Source organism: Hemicordylus capensis, chromosome 4 (genome assembly GCF_027244095.1).
Source record: "Hemicordylus capensis ecotype Gifberg chromosome 4, rHemCap1.1.pri, whole genome shotgun sequence".
In the NCBI taxonomy this organism is placed as follows: domain Eukaryota; kingdom Metazoa; phylum Chordata; class Lepidosauria; order Squamata; family Cordylidae; genus Hemicordylus; species Hemicordylus capensis.
The window spans coordinates 203,116,591-203,138,474 of record NC_069660.1 but is presented as its reverse complement, the minus strand read 5'-3'; the positions used below and the strand labels follow the sequence as shown (position 1 = coordinate 203,138,474).

At 42.3% G+C, this 21,884-nt stretch overlaps 1 protein-coding gene across 1 annotated transcript in view; it reads right to left on the bottom strand.

The window, feature by feature from the left end:
* The window catches only part of TNFRSF11A (TNF receptor superfamily member 11a), a 42,277-nt gene extending 20,635 nt beyond the window's left edge, over positions 1–21,642 (bottom strand). The window contains exons 1-3 of the mRNA XM_053313552.1: positions 21,342–21,642; positions 2,717–2,798; positions 1,027–1,152 (exon numbers count right to left, since the gene is read on the bottom strand). Coding sequence (XP_053169527.1) covers positions 1,027–1,152; positions 2,717–2,798; positions 21,342–21,491 — 358 coding nt within the window. The 5' untranslated portion in view covers positions 21,492–21,642. The remainder of the gene's footprint in view (positions 1–1,026; positions 1,153–2,716; positions 2,799–21,341) is intronic.
* Between the last annotated feature and the right edge of the window lie 242 nt (positions 21,643–21,884).

The window sequence follows — 21,884 nt, the reverse complement described above, 5'->3', positions numbered from 1 at the left end:
GCTCTTTATATGTACAGGAAGGGATCCACAGCAATGTGTCACCGAGTAGCCACAGCAACTAACAGGAAGGCTGCTATTCTGGGCGGCGGGGGGCAGGAAAAAGGACACTTTTTTTCCTTTTGTAACTTCCTACAAATATAGTGATAAAGGGCTTGTGTTCAAGGCAGTCTGCTAGCCCTGAACCTGGAGTACGTGTGTGTGTGGATACACAGCGGGGAGGTTTTTGAAAAGGAGGAAAGGAAATGGGTGTTTTAACCTCATGATGTGCACCTCATCTGGCCAATCCTGATAATCATTTCTGGGATAATGTAAGATTATAGTTTTATAGTGCAAAAGGACTCAGGTTCGGGGCTGAATGCCAGCCCTGAAGTTGGAGCCTTTTAGTACTATATAGCACGGTGTGCATTTGGAGCTTGGCAAAAGAAGGTTTCAGAGCCTGAGAATTTTTCCCTCCTTTTCCCTCTCCTGAACTCTCCCCATAAAGTGCAGGGAAGAGAGCTTTTTAATCTCACATTACACATCTCCCCAATCCCAATCCTTTCTCGAGGATACTACAAGCAGTTAGAGGCTAAAGCGGGTGGATCTTCCCTCCACAATTTTTCTTTCTTTACTCCCAACCAATGTTCAGCTTCCCTAAACATTCTGTGGCCCCTGGAAACCACTCAGTATGCTCGGTCCTCACCCAGCCATTTATTTCCCCTTCCTCTTTCCTTGTAATTTACAAACAAATATGTTAATTAATGTTTAGGGAGCCCTCTCCAAAATATACAGAAACTACTACCTTATCTGTTTGTGGTCCAATTTCTCTGCCTAGTTAATACATTTGGGGCCACAATATCTGGTATTGGAAGGAATTATCATATTGTAAGTTTGTTTTCAAAGTACAGGGCTAGGTACTCCATATAAATAAAAACAAACAAGTCCTGGCCACAGGTTTACAATTTATTCTATTCCTAGGAGCAAAAGTCAAGAACTCAGAGAATTCAGATGAGGAACATTGTTGATGCTGTCATGCATTTACCTTACCTTGGTCGCATATTTTATGAAGCAAGCACTTCTCTTCTTCATTCCAGATGTCCATATACTCATTTTGGCCACAGGACAGGCATACAGTCTCTGAAGTGGCAGTGCATTTTGCAGACATATACTTGCCTGAGAAGGGCAGGAACAGTGTCCAGTCATTTATTTTATTTTATTTTCAACTTATTTTATTCTATTCACTAAATGTTAAATATCAAATCTATATGCTGCTTTTCTGCAGCCAAAAAGAATGAAGTAAAATCAATCTATAAAACAATATAAAATGCAGTCATCTCAAGTTACATTTCAAGTTCCGCATAGTTAACACACAAACCCTAACATCAGAATTATTTTCATCTTCCCAAGGAGGGTTCCATTCATTTACTGACTCATTTCAAAAATATTGGCACCCTTGGAGGAGTTAAAATCTAGAACCAGGATAGTCAAGGGTAGAAACTTAACATCTACTCTAACAGCATTATTTCCAGACTCAACTAAGGGACTCAACCAAGCAGCAAGAGAGAGCCTGGGCAGGAACATGAAAGACCAGAGAAGGACTGTATACTGCTGTCATTCCCCTGTGTCTTATGTGCCTGTGAGAGATTGAGCTGGCAGTTGAACCAGCCGCTTTATCTATCTATCTATTTCTCTTAGACGTATCCGTAACTAATCCCATGCGTGGCAGCTCTCAAGAGAGTTTGGAGAGCTGCCGGATAGTGATGGGCAGCCAGCCAGCGGGCCGGGAGTTAATGGCGCTGGGCAGGCGGGCAAACGACGGCACCCGACGGAAGGAGAGCAAGGAGGCAATGGAGGCAGTGGCGGATGGGGAGGAGGCAGCAGAGGTGAGTGGGGACTGGGAGGAAACTGTGGCAGAGGCGGGTTAGGAGGAGGAAGGAAATGGCGAAGGGGGCAGATGACCGGAGGGGGAGATGGGGTGGGCAGGAGAAAGCTGTGACAGTGACAGGAGGAAATAGCCATGCGGGGAGAACTAAAGGCGCAGATGCTCTGCGCCTGGCCCAGCTAGTTGTTTTTATTGTGCTTTACTTATTGTTAGAGCTGCCTTGTGGCTGTGCTGAACAAGAAATGGAAGGATAAAAATAAGTCGATTAAATAAATACATGAATGATGAATAAAATTATGCACATGGTTTTAAGGGCTGCTATGCCAAAATGTAGGAAGAAATGTAAACACAAACCTGGCAGGCCAGGATTAGAGTCTGACAGAATATAGTCAAACGTGAATGAACCCACCAGGGTCAATTCTGTGGTCTGATACGTCGGTTTGTTAACAAACCTGTTTGAACAAACCACATTTTTCTAAAACTGGATGTAATAAGGAACTGTGGTTAGTTTAACAGCAAAAGAGGAATGTTTTGATCTCTTCCTTTGGCACGTGAAGGAGGAGAAAGGAAGGTAGCCTTGATTATGATAATCTCTAAACCATGATTTAGCTGGCAATCTCCATCAGGCCAAAGTGTATACTGCTTTGTCTCATTCCCATATAAAATCATTTGAAGGATACAGAAATATGGTCTACATTCTGCATCAAATGGTAAAGTAATTCACTAAAATAGAAGGGACCTCTGACCTTTTCTTCATAAATTAGACCTTTACTTATATAGAAAATATAGAATTGTATAATTATATAATTTAATTATATATTGACACGAATAAGAAGAATGTTCTAGCATATTTACCTGGCTCACACTTAGTACAGCATCGTCCAGAATGTTCATAGTGCTGCTCATTGCTACAGGGAGGAGTGATTTGTAAGGATAACTGGAGGAAAGAATAAAAGAGCAATAGCACAACAGTTAATGACATTTTGACCTAAGAACTGTTTCCAGGAAATCTGAGTTTCACTTCTGAATGTAGACTGGGTTACGTTTGACTGTGACTGTAATGTCTTGGTATCACTGCAATATAATGTGCTATACAGATAATATCATTATTATTGTTATTGTTGTTATTAATTATTATCATACTGCCTTTTGACAAAAACATTTTCAAAGTGATTTACATAGCAAAAGAAATGGAAAAATCATGGTTTCCTGTCCCAAAAGAGCTCACAGTCTGAAACAATACACACACACACACACACACACACACACGAGAGACCCTGGAAACAGGGTCTGGGGAGATGCTATGGGGACTGGGGAGATGCTATGCTGGGCTGAAAAGGGATAGTTTGCTCTTTCCCTGCTAAGTATTAGGGAGCTACACCTTTAAAAGTTGCCTCTTAGCCCAGGGTTAGACTAAAAGGCTGTTCTCATGAGCAGCCAAGCATAGGCTTGGGCTTGGCTGCCCGTGAGAACCACCAAGATCCATATGGATCCCAGTGCTGCTGTGCTGCCAAACCCAGCTCCATAACCCAGCTGTTAAGCCAAGGTTAAGGGTGCAAGAACGCCCTTAACCCGACTGCTGGGATCATGTGTTTGCTCAGGCTGCTTGCAGCTCATCTTGCGGTGCTCAGGTTGCTTGTGCTCATCGTGCGGTGCATTGATGGATATCTGGAGGCTGGGACATGTCATCTTGGCCTCCAGAGATCCGCGCTGCTCGGCACAGCACAGATCATCTGGAAGTGCACTCCATGCTCCCAGCAACATTTACTTCATCAGAGGGGAAGGTGAGTTGGACCCAGCCTTCCCACTGCCTCGTTGTGTGAAAGGCCTCATAGCTTTAATAAATAGCTGATAACTGGCAACTAGCTTTGGACAATATTACCTACCATTTCTGCCAGAGATGAAGTAAAAGGCAGGGTACAAATATCTATTTGTTCCTATTTAATCACCTTCTATTCCTCTTCCTCTTCCCTTTTTCTGCTATGTGTATAGCCTAGATCAGAGCCTAAAGCTGAAGACAGACAATAGTTTCTTTTTAAAGAGTTGGAAGAAGTTTGAGATGAGTATTGTTTCCTAGGGCAAAGTTTCCCAACCACTGTGCTGTGGCACACTACTATGCCATGGGACACTTGCCGGTGTGCCACACTGACACACTCTGGATCAGCTGCAAAAGCATGGAGTTTAAACCTCTCCCTTTTGGAGCTGATTCGCCCCATAATTCACCAGGAAGGATGTATCTTTCCTGGGTGGTTTCCAGATTACATGCTACAATGAAGATAAAATGCTTCAACTTGGCAGGATCATATTGAAAACAACCCCCAGAATCACAAACTCCTACAACAGGAAAATACAGCTATTTTTCTGCAACGGACTTGGAATGTTGCAGCACTATAACACAAAGATAAAATCTGAAATAAGGCATCAGAAATGTGAACAGCACCTTGCTGGCAGTGCAGGGACTGTGGTGTCACATCACAGGAAGTATGGAAGCACACTTTGCAGATCCGTAGTGACCCTGTTGTAGGGTTTAATCTGGAAAGCACTCTGGTGCACAAGGGAGTGGGTCTGCTGCAGGTAGTAGGAAGTTTAAACTGACTTGCTTAACTTAGAGCAAGTCTGCATGGCACATAGAATTGAAGACTTCAGTTGTGCTCTTTGTGCCCAGCAAAATAAGCAAAATCACATGCCACTGGATTGGAGAAGGAAGGAAGGAAGGAAAGGAAGCATGCATGCATGCATGCATAAGTAAGAATAGTGTGGCAGCATTGCCACTGCACAGAAGAAGAAAAAGTATTTGTTGGGGGGAAAGTGCAACCCAGGTTAGAAAAAAGAAAAATTAAGTGTGCCTTGAAATGAAAAACATTGGGAAACACTATCCTATTATTTATTTATTTATTTATTTATTTGATTTGTATACCGTCCTTCCAAAATGGCTCAGGGCGGTTTACAATTAAAACACACCACTAAAACAGTAAAGAGCTAAAACAAATTAAAAAACAATATAACAACTAACAATAGAAAAACATTTTAAAACAACAATTAAACAATTACAGTGATTAAAAACCCTGAAATCAGGTTTTGAATTTTAAAATAAACCATAAATTAAAACCCACACAATTTAGGAAGCTGAGAAAGCTTGGGTGAAAAGAAGGCTTTTCAGGTGTTTTTTGAAAATTGCCAGAGATGGGGAGGATCGTATCTCAGCAGGGAGCACATTCCACAATCTCAGGGCAGCGATTGAGAAGGTCCGTCTTTGTGTAGCCACCAAACGAGCTGGCGGTAACTGGAGATGGACCTCTTCAGATGACCTCAATGGGCGGTGGGGCTCATAACGAAGAAGACGCTCTCTTAGGTACCCAGGGCCTAAGGCGTTTAGGGCTTTGTAAGTTATAACTAGCGCTTTGTATTTTGTCTGGAAACCTATTGGCAGCCAGTGTAACTCCATCAGTAAAGGAGTAACGTGGTCTCTCCGAGATGACCCAGAGACCAACCTGGCTGCCACGTTCTGAACCAGCTGAAGTTTCCAGACTACGTACAAAGGCAGCCCTACGTAGAGCGCATTACAAAAGTCAAGTCTGGAGGTTACCAACAGATGTACCACAGTTTTGAGGTCATTGATCTCGAGAAACGGGCGCAGCTGGCGTATCAGCTGGAGCTGATAGAAAGCACCCCTGGTCACCGCCTCAAGACTATACATACACCGCCTAGACTGTACATACATATTGATTTTGTCCTACTGGTACTTCTGCTCAAACGGGTTTGTGAAACCGTACAGCAACTTGCCAGACAATTTACGAAAGGCAAATGTAAGATGGATGCACACACCACAAGCAACAATCTTTGCTTCTTCAATCTTCAAACAAAAAAACTGCATTTTTCTCCCTCTGGGGGGAAAAAAGCCACTCATTCTGCAAGTCTTCAAAGAGGCCGAACATACAGTCTCACTTCACCTACTGACTAAGCAGTTTCTTCCTCCCCACCCCCGCCCCATTTCTGAGAGCTGAACAGCTTTCAACAGCTACCATTTATAAATATATATATTGGATAAAGTAATTATTTGCACACACTTCACAGGCTTATATTCCAACAACTGAAGAAATATTAGTGAGGAAGGGAAATGCCCAGACTTAACAGAAATACAATCCACTCCCTTCTAAGAACTATACAGTTGTGATAATTTGGGGGGTAATTGTAATGGTTTGGTTGACGTACTCAAATGGCTACACAGCCAAATATACCTGGATGTAGATATTAAGTTATTAGTTGACTTGCTGTGTAAAAATAAGAAAGCTAGAAAAACCTGTGATGCTGGGGCATGATTGAGTTTAATTATCAAGAGGAGGCTGTAGACCTGACTTTTGAGTACCGAACAATGCCCCTGCCGTGATGTGCGATTTGCATAGGTAAAAATGGCTGCAGCATTCCAGTTAGAGTGACCAAATGACTAGGAAAAAAGCTAACATCACGTGTCCTGTTCTTATGCCCTTGGGCAGTGACAGAAGGCAGTCAAATTGAGCACAGACTTAGGGCCCATAGCTGACTCCTAAGGCCCCAAGGTCCATACAGGGAGCACTGAGAGCAGGCAGTGCTGCTGCGAGTCTCTCATATCGAAGCTGCCTTCTCCCTCCCCTCCCTTCTGAGGGATATTCCCATTTGTGGATGGCTGAATGGGAGAAGGCAACAGTGCCAGTGGTATGAGAGGCTTGCAGTGGTGCTGCTTCCTTCTGCCCTCCTTCTTGGGAAATAATCTCCCAATGGGGTGGAGATGCTACAGAAGCAGTTCCTCCTCCTTCTCCATCTTCCAAAAATGTGGGGATAAGATCTGCTGTTCCTGCCACCACACATTCTGCCACGACAACCTTCCATTTTCTGAAGGGGTGGGTGGGAGAAGCCACTGCCAAGCCCTGCTCATTTGCCAATAAGCTTGGGAGGAATGTCCCAAGGGACAGGGAGGGACATCCCACTGTGAGGGCCTGGGGAAGGTTTTGCTCCAGGGAGGCCTACAATCCATCACTGGTGCAGTGCATGATAGCAGTTTAATCTGCAGAAATCAAAAAGTGGCGTTTTTCATAACATGGAGGTAAGTATTAATCCTGGCTAATGTCTACAGATCAAGCAGCTGTTCGGGGCAAGTTATAGACCAAAGCACATCGCAATGCCCCAACAGACCTTTTGATAGGAAAAGCTGCTTAAGGAGGCTGCATTTTTGACCAAAGAAGCAGCATGCAAGGTGTTGTGAGAACTTAAACTTTCCTTGGCCAGCATTTTTCTTATGAACTGTGCCCCTCCCCCCGACCCCATGCCTGGCTGGTTCCCCTGCCCACTTGCGAGAGCTTCAAAACCTGGTCAAACCTGTTTAACTGGAGACAACAGTGGGACGAAAGGGAAGTGTGTGTGCATCATGTGTGTAACAATCATTCTAGCATACCTACACTCTGGCAGAAATGAGCAGGTGGAACTGGAGAGATGAGGGGAGAAACTGGGATGGCTTTGCAAAGCTGCTAGAGCTCCTTGCCCCAGTACGATCTCTTCCCACTCTTCCTCTGGCTCTCAACTATTTGGGTGTCAGGAACTATTTGCAGACTTAAAGAAGTGTTACAAGCCACATAGAATAAGGTGCTGTACACCGCTGGCGGTGGTGGAGTAAGGCAGGGAGTAATGGGGGGGGGGCAGTAGCTTCCTCACTGGAAACTGATACAGCTGTTGTGTATCTTGATGTTTAACCTGCCCTAATGCCAAAAATGAAGGTGAGGGAACAATGTTTTAAATCTTTTTTAATTAAAAAAATCTCACTAAATAGAAACCATATTAAAATGAATTTACTTTTTCATTCCCGCTCCCGGCAATCACCTATCTTCAGTTAGTGAATTGTTCCCAGTTACGGTCTTTCAATGATAAACCAGTTATTGCTATATATACATTAGTCCCTATGATCTGGCAAGGAGACTATTAACTTGCTTGATATCATGCAGTGCCTTCTTTACATCCTGGATGTGTCAATGCAGTGGTTCCCAGTCTCATAGCCCAATAACGTCTCGGGACCCAAGGCTGGGAACCTCTGTGTTAATGATTAAAGTGGATAGCTTGAAAAGAAAAGTTAACCATTGCCACTTCCAGCACGAGTGTACCTTGCTGTCATACAGTTGGTGGAACAAACTGAAGACAACTACTCATCTTAGAGATGTAGAAAATGGTACTTCAAAACAAGCAAAATACAATATAAATCGTCTTAGGGATGATGAGAATTTCCCTGTGGCCATTATACTGAGAATATATGAATTGCCATACTGGACCAGACCAAAGATCTTTCTTGGCCAGTATTTGATTTGGCATCAATCAGCCAGACACCTCTGGAATCACATACACCGCTGGAATGAAGGCAATGCCATGCTCAGGCCCCAGCACACTTACACAGAGGCTCTCCGATAGCCAATGAAAGGCCTATTCTCCATGAATTTGTTTAATATGTGACTCATAGTGGTACTCACTTTTTATGGAGGTCAGATATCAAATCAACAGTTAGGCCAATACCAACACACACACACACACACACACACACACACACACACACGTTAACCATGCAAGTAATATGCAAGTACTGTGAGACCAACAAATCATTCTAGAGATAACAGCAGCAATAATTTGGTACAAAGTTCACATTATCTGGGATTCTTGTAACCCAGTGTTCATGTCCATTTATTTATCTCACACGCCCTTTCTTGGGATCACAATGTCAACACAAGTGCCTAGCAGCCACACACACACACAAAAAAGGCTGAGAGGGAAAATGCTCTTCGTGATAAAACTGGGTTGGGTACACAGGCCAATATAGAGTGAATTCAAATGATACATACCAAGTGTTAATGTACCACACATTGCAGATGTAACTACTTAGAAAGTGGGTTGTCTGCCCTGTCCTTTTCACTCACTTGCTTCCCTGAATTTCTAATGAGGTACAAAAAGTATAAGATTTTATACATTGCTTTTTAGGGCAATACAGACAACAGGCTTACCAAGTGGTTGAATGGACACCATGACAGGTTTACAACTTGGTACACAGTTTTATGAACCCCATAACCCATTCAAAAGTTCATGAAATGCAAGACAAAAACTAACTTTCTCTTCCTTTTTGGCTGCAGTTTGCAAGTTCTGCTTTAGATGGGAAATGAACAAAGACTTAGAGAGAGTTAAAACTGGGGCAAAGTCTACAGCATTAAGGAACGGTATGCAAATCCACAACAGAACACAGAGCCAAATTGTAGCAGGAACAGAAAGAAACGTACAGTATATATTGAATCCATGACAGTTCCGCTTAACTTTTTTTAGTATACCCTTACAATAAAACTGTTTATATATTTTCCAGCATTTATAACAAAAGGAGGGTCTGTTAGACACTGTTGCAGTTACAACTGCATGTTGCAATATCATGATCAAAGACAATGGGAGTGCTTTGTATAGCGATATCATTTCTTGATAAGCAGCTAGCAGTAAAGCAATAAAAAGCTTCTTTCTTCTTTGTACAATCAGGTCAACAAAACTTAAAGTCAACATTCAGTGCAACTTGCTTGATTTGGTTTCTTGCCACACTTTTAGTGCTTTGAGCAAATTGCGATTCTTTCCTCGCCATGGACTGGATCCAATTCAGCTCTAGGTCAACAGTATGCTCAAGTGTAGATGTGGGGTCACAAGTGGCCTTTTGGCAACCCCAGTGAAATATTTCAACAGTTTTTGCCCACCATGAGACACTGGACTACCAGGATCCTTTTTATCCACATTACCTGGCCTTGCAGCTAAATGTCTCCTGCACCTTACTCCTTACACTTCCGACAGTGATGCCAGATTTGTCTTACCACCTTTTTCTACTGAAAACGTCGGAAGGATTCTTCTGCCTTTAATACTCCTGTGTCGACCACATTCACATTAATAAAGAGTTTCAAAGCTGCTTTTGGTACCATTTGTGAAACTGCTCTAAACACCAGCATATCCTTATCCTTTGCATGATTGCAAAGAGCAGTCTCATTAACTTCAATGGAATTACTCAGAAACTTGCCACAGAGAGCAAGTGGGTTTGCAAATCTTGAACTAATAACCCATGCTGGAACCATTCACAGCTAGACAGGTGTTCATATATCTCTCCCACCCCCACCCTTAGCATAGAAACACACAGCCATCAAGCTGAAACAGGTGAAGTCAAAGAGGGCAGACTCAGGAGAATTCATAAAACTACCTGCAGAGGGGTTTGGAGAAATATGTATTCATGGTGTTATTGAGCAATCCGATTGCAGAATAAACGGTGTGTCACGGACTGCTAAGATTACTTTTTGCTCCAATGGCTGTTCAGAGAGAGACACATCATTGGCAGAGGATAGAGTTGCATGGCCCTTTCTTTTTTTGGAGAAAATAATACCTGGGAGAGCAACAGGGGGTTTCCACAGGCTTTTTAGCACACTAAATTTCTGGCCAATAACTGGAGATCTCTTGCTGATTACTCCACAGTGATAATGTCATTGTTTTGAGAGTTAACAAAGGTAACCATAGCCATCTGGAATTAGGAGTCAGAGCCTCCTGTGTTCAGCAGGTGTCGCTTCCAAACTGATTTAAGTCCTGGCACCTTTCTTTTAAAGGAATTAACTACTCAGCAGAACAGATGAGAATCTAAGCTTTCAGTTTACAAGAAGCCTACTCTTTATTGTGACCCTCACTGATTTTTTATTTTGAAACTGGGTATACTGTAACAGGGGATACTGCGACAGTGGAGTGCATGGAAGTTCATTAGCAGACAATGGAACTGAGATACAGGGCCAGATGGTTATTTTTAGTATAACGTAATGCATCTTTGTTGTTCTTTCGTCTTTTTTTTCAAGAAGTGCTCTGTTGCATTTCCCCACTACTTAAAACACCAATATATTGTTGGGGAAAATACAATGATTTTTTTACTTCTAGAGGAAAGAAAAATGAAAAGTAGTAGTACAGATTTATTTATTTAAAAGTTTTATATGCCGCTATTCATTTATATGCTGTGAATTCATGGCAGCTTAAAACAAAACTCATTTTAAAACACAGTAAAACACAACCTCTAAAAACACAGAAATGCAAGATACGGCAGTAATTAAAACACTGAAAAATTAAGGAGCCTGTTCAGCGGAAACAGAATAATAAGTGTCCTCGAATAGGGCACAGAAGAGTCCCTGTAACTCCCGACATTTACTTCCAGGTCTTTAATTGAAAACAAGTCTTAAGCTGTGAAGGAAATGGTTTTTGTGATGTCAACTTTCCAATGCGGCTCATAAACCACATCACAAAATGTCCATCCCATAAAGCAAATATACAGTCAGGAAATGCAAAGAGCTAAGGAGAATTCTCTTGAACAAGAATCTTAGACTGTAAAGCCTTCTGAACAGTGAAGAATGAGTTATGAATGGTATAAACAAGAAAGAAATACTAAAATCCTATGAACTTTTACTGGAAAAGAGACAAATATATAGGAAAAGGCCCTTTCTCTCTCTCCAGACATTATGCTGCACTGTGTGATGCTTTTGTTTTGAAAAAAGCTAAAGAAAGCCAAAATACAGGGAAGGGAAATAATTTGACTGCTATTAGCATACACTGAACAACAGCACTCAAACCACTAAATATGTGGAATAGTAAGTGGTGGCATGACACTGGCTAATCATAAATTTTGTCAATAAAGAATGGGCCATAAACAGTTTAGTGGTAAAGCACATACTTTGCTTGCAAAAACGTTTCTGGTTAAATCCCCAGCATTTCCAGTTTAAGAGAGTAGCTTGACCTGAGCTCTTGGAGAGCCCCTGACAGTCAGAGAAGGCCACACTGGGCTGGGTAGATCAAGGGTCTGAATTGGGATTGTCCTGTCCTGGTTGCCCACGAGGTGAGGCCAGTCTGCAGGACCTCAGAAAGGTCCAAATGAGCAAGTTGACTCAACACCAGTCAGAGGTATACTGAGTCACTTAAGGATCTCTGAGCTCAGGATAGCTGAGGAAGAGGAGTAGCAGCAGCCCTCCTGGGCTCCCTCTCCCTCCCTGAAGAGTGGAAGCCTGAAAGGGGCAGCTTTCCGGCCTGGAGTCTGGCACTCCTCCTCTGCTTTAACTGCTCCTGCTGAGCTTGTTGCCGGTGCTGACAAGCAGAAACTGGAGGGCACAATAGTTGGGAGAGTCTGGCTGTGCAGTGGGCTTAGGATCTGAGAATGCTGCCTCTGGGAGCTTTTTGGGACAATCCAGTAGGGATGTGCGAATCGATACAATTTGTATCCGAATCCAGCTGATTCGGGTGATTTGTAGACAGAACAAATCACCCGCGGTGCCCGGATTTGGGTACAAAACAAATCACCCAGATTCGGACCCAAAGAGATTTGGACCCAATCTCTTTGAAATTTGGGTCAACTTGTAGCTTCCACACATTGGGCAGTACCACTTATCCCACTCTTTTGCCCCGGGAACACCCCCTTTTTTTGCTACAAATCAATTCAGATTCAGATCCAAATCAAATTTGGGGTGATTCGGTGGGCAGATTCAGACCCAAAACAAATTGAGGGTGATTCAATTTGGGTACAGATCAAAAAATTTTTAAAACACGAAACTGTTTCATGCACATCCCAACAATCCAGTCTGGGGCTCTCCCAGGTTCTGGGCTGGTGACAAAATCCAGGACTGAGTCTTGCCTTTGCAGTATCTGATTCAGAGTCACTACTGTAAGCAGGGACTGTGACAGTCTGGGTCATGACAAATATAAGACGACATAGAACATTTAAATTTTAAAAAATGGTCAGCATCCTGACTTACGAAGCATATGTACAGCAAAGGAAGCGCATGCGCATTTGCTGTGTTCCAGAGTTCCATGAGCAGGAACACTCATGCAGCCCTCAGAGACATCTTTTCAGGAGTCAAAGAGCACTTCAAAAGGAAGGGGAGATCGGCAAAAATGGGGGGGAAAGCAAGTATCCACACTGCTTTATTCTGGATCACAGTGAATGCAAATGTGCTTCTTTTGCTGTATGTACGCTTCATAAATTAGGAAGTTGGCCATTATCAGTCTTATGAAGAAAAAGGCTTGCTCACTCATGTCCATTTTTGGAAGTTTTAAACTGTTAAAGGCTTTGATAATGTTACAGTCAAAATCACCTAACTGTCAAAACATTTGCTTATTTAATGTAAACGTACTGTTAATTTTATAACTAAAGAAGGCAATTTGATGCTATACTAAATGTGAGGTATTCACTCCTATTGGGAGCATCAGGAATAAAACTGTTTTAAATTCAAAAATGAAGGTGGTTTACACTTCTATTACGATATATACCCCAATTAACTCCACTCACTATGGACAGCTCCTAACAAACAAACAAACAAACAAACAAACAAACAAACAAACAAACAAACACTCTTCATTTATACAGGACTTTTTGGAAATGCTTGAAGTGCTTTACATACATTATCTCAAAAATGTGCCATATGCCACATCAAAAAAAAAAAAGAAGAAGAAGAAGAAAAAGTTCAATTTGCCATGAAATAACTACCTAGAATGTTCATTGCTTATACTGGACAAAGAGAGAGCTTTCCACTGGTTATAAAGCATGAGGATTTTTTTTTTTTAAAGATGCTCACCCACTTAAAAAAGTTCCCCACATGTAGTTACTAGTTCACCAAAGGTTTAAAACAGTTAATCCAACAGCATTAAAACCCAAACCTTAATTAAGCTATTGTTTTTCTCTCAGGGGCATAGCAAGGTTTGAGTGGGCCTAGGGACAAGATTTTAAAATGGGCCCCTCACTGCTGATTAACAAAGGAGACTTTCAACCATGCAGATCCTGTGGATGTTTTCTCAGACATCTGGACCAATTCATTAGGGTTTGCTTCCAGGTAAGTGTGTGGAGAACTGCAGCCTCAGGCAGCAAATCTAACCACATTTAGCTGGAAGTACATTTCTCTGAAACCTAAAGGACTATGTAATTTTCTGCCATGTGTTTCATGCCACTTACAGGACTTTTTTGATGGTTTTTTAAATATATTTTTTGAATTAAAAAGCAACAATTTGTCCAATCCACTTCAATTTAAATATACATATTCCTCCCACCCTGCCCTACATCTCTGCTCAATACCAAAGCCCTATGCCAAGTCATTCCAGGTGATCTAAAGGCTGGAGCAGAAAGGGGGTATTTTTTAATGAAGGCAAAGGGCAAATTCTTCCATATGGGGACAGAATGATGGTCTAAGAGGGGGCTTCAGTTCCAGACGTTTTTGTAATGTTCTGCCATGAAACAAGCCACTTATAGGACATTTAAGACCCATTTAAGGATGGTCTAAAAATATTCAAAACCCCAAATTCCTCACTCGATTTCAGATTAAATATTCAGTCTCTTCTCAATCTGCCCTAGATCCCCCCTCCCCTTATATCAAAGCTCTGAGGCAAGCCAATCCCTAAATATCCGGGGGGGGGGGGGTTTAACCACAAAAAGAAAATCACATCCTATCTCCATTACTAAGCCTGAGGCGTCAAAGGCTGGGCAGAGCTGTGGTGGGCAGGGGCAGCCAGCGCTGTCTCCTTCCTTCCTTCCTTCCTTCCAGCCAGCACTAGAGTTCAGAAATCAGCGAGTGAGGTCACTAAGTTGATATCTCAGTTACCATCTGGTAAAGCCCCCGGTAAGGATATGATCACGGGGGAACTTTTAAAAGCTGATATCGACTGGTGGGCTCCTATCCTAGCTAAGCTTTTCACTTACGTTGATGGGGTGCGTTGTATTCCCGAGGACTGGCAAACGGCCATCATTATACCAATCTATAAGGGAGGTCAGCATTGTAACCCCTCTAATTAGCAATAGCAATAGCACTTACATTTATATACCGCTCTATAGCTGAAGCTCTCTAAGCGGTTTACAATGATTTAGCATATTGCCCCCAACATTCTGGGTACTCATTTTACCGACCTCGGAAGGATGGAAGGCTGAGTCAACCTTGAGCCCCTGGTCAGGATTGAACTTGTAACCTTCTGGTTACAGGGCGGCAGTTTTACCGCTGCGCCCAATAAGTGTATTATGTATAGTTAGTAAACTTTACGTGAGGCATTTATGCCACAAACTTATCACCTGGGCTGAAGAGAATTCCATCCTTAGAGAAGAACAGGCAGGCTTTCGCTCTGGCCGGTCAACTATAGAGCAAGCCTTGGTCCTCTCCCATTTGATAGAGAAATACTTTAGAAAAACCTCCTTATTATACGTGGCCTTCATTGACTTCAGGCCTTCATTGACTTCATTTGACTCAATTTCTAGGATGCGTCTTTGGAACAAATAGCTAGGTCCTCCATTGATTCTCACCTTCTTTTTAAAATCCGTACTCTTTATGAAAACATGTCACTGATGTGAGGCCAGCACAGAGGGACTGGCTGAGGGGGCGTGAGGGGCCCCCACAGCCTGTGGGTCTAGGGACAATTGTCCCCCCTTGTCCAATGATGCTGTACCTGTTTTCTCTATAGGGTTGTTATCATTTCACCATGAGTTTTAAATTGTGTCCACAGAGAGCAGGTATAGACGTCTGCCAGTCTATGTTTTATGGACTTAACAACCCAGTTGTAACATAAAGGGCAATGGTTGCACTGTTCCAAACCACAAGTAGTTGTCTTAGACCTTCAGGGTATTTCCTTTCTTGCCACTGCCTTACCTAGCCATATCGTGTAGATTTAATGTTTAAAGTAATCTGTGGCCTCAGCATTTGTGCATGTTTTTTCCCCATGCACATCTTCAGTGCCTGGAATAGCAGACAATACTATTCTTCACACTATGAACAAAATTAGAATGAGGAACATTGAGGATGTGGCTGTAGCCAAAGGTTTTAGCAAGATCCAGAGAGGAAGTGGTGATTTACAGAGCTAACATGAGTATTCTCAAATGCAATGGCTAATCCTAAAAAAATACGAGGAAGGGATAAATGTGGTCCTTTTATACACACTGCACCAAACAAATAGACAAATAAATCCCACACATCACCTAGAACCTCCAATTCTGGACTCAGAGTGAGCCAATTCAATATGCAAAACAAATTCCACAAAGCAACACGAGGATGCTTCCACAAAGTCATGCCCATATTTTCACCTAGCTATAGACCCATCAGGTTTGATCAACAGTGAAGGAGAGGCAGAGTTCCAGTCTATTTGCCAAACCCCTACCTATACACTACAACAATTTCCCAAGAGAAAAGGCAGATCTCACTCTGCTCCCTGTTCCATCTTGTACTACAGACTCCACAAGTATGGTAAGGAAATGTGGCTGGAGGGTTCTTCCTAATGAACACTGAGGTAGCTAACATGGGTGCAGATCAGCCTGTTGGTTCCCTATACCCTAAAGTGGCCATGACATCTAGGCCTGAGAAGGAACTAAGAAATGCTCCCAGCCTCCCAAGTCAAAAGCTGTGTCCAGGATTTATTGGAGAAGCGAGTGCTCTGAATGGCATCATTCCCTCTTACTCCCTCCTGCATGTGGCTCTTTTCCTAGTGGCAGTGGAGAAAAATCTTGCCCCTTTTCCAAACCTTGGAGCTGCTTTCAGAACAGGGAGGAAGGACACTGCCACTCCCAAACGGCATCCATAGTGGTGGAATCCAAACCATCCCGTACCAGGAATGGGAAGCAGGGTTTACTCCCCCTGCAGTGCTTCGTGTTTCCCCACAGGATGATTGGCAGCCAGATACTTAGACAGGAACAACAGTAAATGTCCCTATCTAAACATCCCTAACTTGTCCAGGCAAATGGGGTATGCATAAACTCTCCAGATTTGTGCAGGCCTCATAAGGAGCAGCAGCAGGAACAACAGAAAGCTTGGGAGAGGTTTTAACATCATGCCCATCCTCACTGTCTACTCCCCCCCCCACCAACAGACAAGTTAATTTCTTTGTGTAGCATTATTATAATCGATTGCATGCCATTATTATAATGTAATAAATAAATAAATATCAAATGGTTAGATATACAAACAAATCACTAAAAGAAGCAAATAAATGCATACATGCATTGGGGACCATTACAGGTGTGACTCAGCTATCTGTGCCACACTTCGTGGGCCCAGGTCCATATCTGAGCTGTAGTAATGTGAGCCACTCTTTGTATCACTGCAGCTTGATTACAGGATCAGAGTGCCAAGATGTTAGGAACATTCCATGCACATCCCTAATATTTAGCAGAAGGAAAGCAAGTATCCCTGTCCAACCCCAACAGAGCATCTCTCCAGTGGCTGTTGTTGGTGTCTACTTTGTTTTTCCTTGTAGAATGCAAGTCCTTTTGGGACAGGGAACCATTATTTTTCTATGTAAACTGCTCTGAGAACCATTAAAAAGTAGTATATAAACAGTAGTAGTAGTAACTGCCAATGTGCCATTAGCTGCCTTCTGGAACAGGCCCCCACATGGCTGCTTTTTACAACAAAAAGGGACTTCCTGTTTGCTTCCTGTTTTAAGCCTGTCTCTTCATGACCTTCACATAATGTGCTGTTTGACCCAGATACAGCATTACACTGGTCTTGGGAACTAGCAAAGTTTTTCCAGTTGCATGAAAAATATGTTTGAAGAGTGAATTACATGCTACATGTGATACAGCATTGGCTTATGTCAGCTGAAAAGTCTAAACATCACTGGGAAATATGTTGTTATTGATTACATTAGAATCAAGATACTCAAACCTACATAGGGTTACCAGGTGGCCTTCCAGACAGACTATTTTCAGAGAAGTTGCTGGATCACGCATATTCAAGCCATAGTCCTGGCCCAATTAGAAAGACTGTCTGAATTTGTATGTACACTTCTTCAGATGTGGTGGAAGTGTCTTAGGTCAAAGAGCGTTCAGAGAGAGGTGTTAAGGAACACAGATGTTTTTGGTTAATCCATTCCTTGATTCAGGCAAGCTTTTGAATGGGGCTTTAGTTATTTGTATTCCAGTCCAGGTGTAGAGGTGGGGCTAACCAACAGCCAGCAGCAAGAGCACTGGAAAAAAGCACTCTGCACGTGCTTCTCTGTACCTAATATCTATTTCATTAAACCATTAATATTTCTGATTCAGCTCCACTGCCTTATCCATACCACAACTCTTTCCCTTGGATTCTATATAACAGAAGAGGAATTGTTAGAATCCTCCAAGAGAATGTTTCTAGGAAGTGATAAAGAAAGTGGATTCACTGCATATTGATTTTACCTACTGGAAGAATGTAAATGGAACAGAAAATCACTCTTTGGTTAAAAAAGATAATAGGCTTTGGCTATATGGGGGGAAAGGCATTATCTTAAATACCTTAGACCCAAGCTGTGCAGGGCTTTATAGGTAATAACCAGCACTTTCTATTTTGCTCAGAAACCTACTGGCAGCAAATGTAGTTCTTTTACAGTGGGTGTAATAAGATATCTTCGGGTAACCTCAGAGACCAACCTGGCTGCTGCATGCTGTACCAACTGCAGTATCCAGACTATGTAAAAAAGGCAGCCCAAAGTAGACTACAGAGCAGTAGTCAAGTCTGGAGGTTACCAGAATATGCACCACGGTTTTAAGGTCATTTATCTCCAAAAATGGACGTGGCTGGCATATCTAAGCAACTTCCTAAGTTCCGACCTCCCACAATGAATATCTCCAACTTGCTTGGATTCAACCTCAGTTTCTTCTCCCACATCCAACTCATTACTGCCTCCAGGCAGGCATTTAGTGAGGTTAGGCCATTTCCTGATAAAGTTGACATGGAGGAATAGGTTTGGATCTCATCACCACATTGATAACACCCTGCATTAAATCCCCTGATGATCTCTCCCAACGGTTTCATGTAAATGTTAAAAAGCATTGGAAATAGACTGAAGCCCTGTGAGACCCCAAATAATGGCTCTCATTTTGAAGAGCAACAATCTACAAGCAACACCAAATGGAACCTACTTGAGAGGTAGGAGCAGAACCACTGCAAAGCAGTGCCTTCCATTCCCAATAAACATACAGAAATTGTAACTGTTCTATTAAATGCAAATTAAAATAAAGGAGATGTGGATTTTTTTATTTTTGCACAAATATTTCACATAAACAAGTTAGATTAACATATTAGATTCATATACTGTACAATAGAAATAGGTTTTTTTTGTTATTACTTAGAAATTAGAAAATTAATTGTGAGCATCTAAATACTCTTTCTATGAAAATTGTAAATGCTCCAATCCAGCAATTTCCTGAGGCTGTTCCCTGCACACAAATGTGCACTATATCCCACTGCACACAATGATAAAAGAAGGCTCCAAAATATTTGATGCATTGGTGCAGGATCTCACGGTACATGGCTGAGCTGCTTATCAGCCATAGGTGTAGATTTGGATCAGTGGGCTGAGATGTACATGGTATCTATTGCATAGAATGCAATCTGCATTCTATGCAACACTGAATAAGATGTGAATAGGAATATCATCATATGATACCTGGGGCTAATGCACATTATTAATTGCATGCATCACTTTGTTGTATGTGACTGTCTTGAGAACAGGGGGGTCAATGGCACTGTGAAACATGATGAAATTAGTTTTTGAATTTATATTTGTACAAGCAGCAGAATATAGTTAAGGCTTCAATTGTGGGGAAGGACTCCTGTTCCTTTAACAGCTGGATGACAGAACAGGCAGAAATGTAAATAGGTTATATCTTTTCTTATATAGATAATATATGAAAGGGAAAACTACATCTGCTTCCTTTTGCCACTGTTGCAGCATACCCTAAACATAAGGGTCAAATTAGACATTACTTTAAACATGTGACAGGGGCTAGAATGCTTGATTAGCAGCCAGCCCAAGGGACACTAGAATCATGGTATGTGCAGCGGGTAAGTGGGGAGGTTAATATTCTGCCAAGGTCCAGAACTTTACTGGAAAAACACTCTCATTAGAGCCAACAGTAATTTTAAAAACTGCCAACGTAGGGAGGTAATCTTGCATTGTAACAGAACACCACCATTACATGAGAGGCAGCACTCTTATACACTGATGTATTATACTACAACCACTTAGCATTTATTCTTAATAGTTCAAAAGGCTTCTCATACACTATCTTGTTCTAATCCTGACAACAATCCTATAAGGTAGACCAGTAGTGTTAGCCTTGTGTTGCAAATAAGAGACCAAGGCTGCAAGAAAACTAACATCACTGAATGTACTTGTGGCTGTTGAAATGGCAAGATTCAACCTGGGTGCATCCTGATCCACTGGGTCAGTGGGTCTCTTGGCCACTACTCTATGCCAGTTTTAATACTGCATAATATCACTGCAAGCTAGTTGACTCTGAGCTGCACATAAGAGTTGGACAACATTGTCAGATTACAAATAGAATAGGCCTTCACTGAATAATTTAATTAATAGTTGTGCTTCTTTTCTTTGTAGATCTGTTATTTTGCAACCAGAGCTGCTCAATTCGTTTATTAAAAATGGAAAATAATTAGAATATTTTAAAAAGAAGGCAAAAGATTGGGAGGTGTTTAATAGTTAAATGCATATTTTCTCATGATGGGATTGGTTTTTTTACGAGACCTAACATTCTGTTTATAAAAAGCATTTTATCGTTTAAAACCAGAGTTTAGTTTATAGGATAGCTTCCCAAGGGAAGTGGTGAAAGCCACATCACTGGAGACATTTCCAACTGGAAGAATACTAGTGAATAAGGACTGCGATGGTAACCACCATCGGGTGAACTAACAGGTCAATCCCAATAATTATAGGAAACACAAAATAGAGCGAACGGATAGTAGTGTTTTTGCATGCAATCTGCTGTTGTTGTAGCTCTTTTTAACACATGCAAATTACATCCCTCCACAGTATTCCTTTGCACAGTCTTACTGGGCTCACATACTCTGACACAGCTGGCTGGATACAGATTTGTTTTCCTCCATCTCTGCAAAACTCGTGTGGGGACAGTTATATATTTTGGACAGAGAAAAGCTGAGAAAAATAGAAAGCAATAAAAAGAACTACAGAGTCTCTCTGAAACCCAAGTTGCTGTTTTCTGCAGGGTATCTAAAATAGTGTCTTGCTATATGTTCCTTTGCATGATTTCAGATAATAAGAGATGGCCCAACTTAGAGTTTGTTCATTTCTGGAGGTGCAAACTGGAGGGCGGCAGGACCTTCTCCATTGTTGTGCCACTTTCCCTGGAACTCCTTTGCAGGGAATTGCACCTGGCGCAGATTCCCTTGTGAGCATCCACAGAATAGCCAAGGCCTCCCTTTCAGGAGAGCTTTTTGGCTTGCTGGAATAGATCCGCATTCTTTACATTTTGCCGTTAAGCTTGCTGCTTTTATCTAATGTGCTATACTCTCCCCCCTCCCCGCAATGGTTGCAATTGTGTTATCTGTATATATTTGGAAGGCATTGCAGGGCTTGTGAGCTGAGCATTGCAGGCCAAAAGCAAACCTAGATACCAGTTTGCTCTCCAGGAACCCAGCTCCTTACCCCTCGCCCATGCATCCCCATGCAGCCTTACCTGTATGCAAGCAATGAAAAAGGAGAGAAGCAGCAGCCAGCAGCCTCCTGAGAGAGTCATGTCGATGGGCGCTTCCCTTGTTCCCACTGCTGAGCAGGAACAGCGTCCTCCAGTCCAAACCACGTCCCGAAGCCTCAGGGAGAGGCACATTGAGCGAGTGACTCCTCTCCTCCTCCTCCTTCCTTGCTTGCAGCCACAAGCGAACAGAAGGCAAATGAACGAAACAGAAAGCCCTCCCCTCTGGCTGCAGTTCCCACAGCATTTCCTCAGGACTCAACTTGCAGGGCGTTCTTTTTTTCTGTTTAACTCCCTCCTTCTTGTCCTTTTCCTCACTCTTGCTATTTCATAAGTGTGTGTGTGTGTGTGTGTGTGTGTGTGTGTAGCATTGAGTGGTGCCTCTTTCTTGGCAGGGAATGCACCCTATGCCAAATTCACAGAAAATAAGAAGGCACCTCCTATCAAAATAATTATTCTCCACAGCCAGGGAAGGTCTTGTATACTTTTTAGGCTTTTAAAAATCTGGTAACCCTACCTTTGACTCCT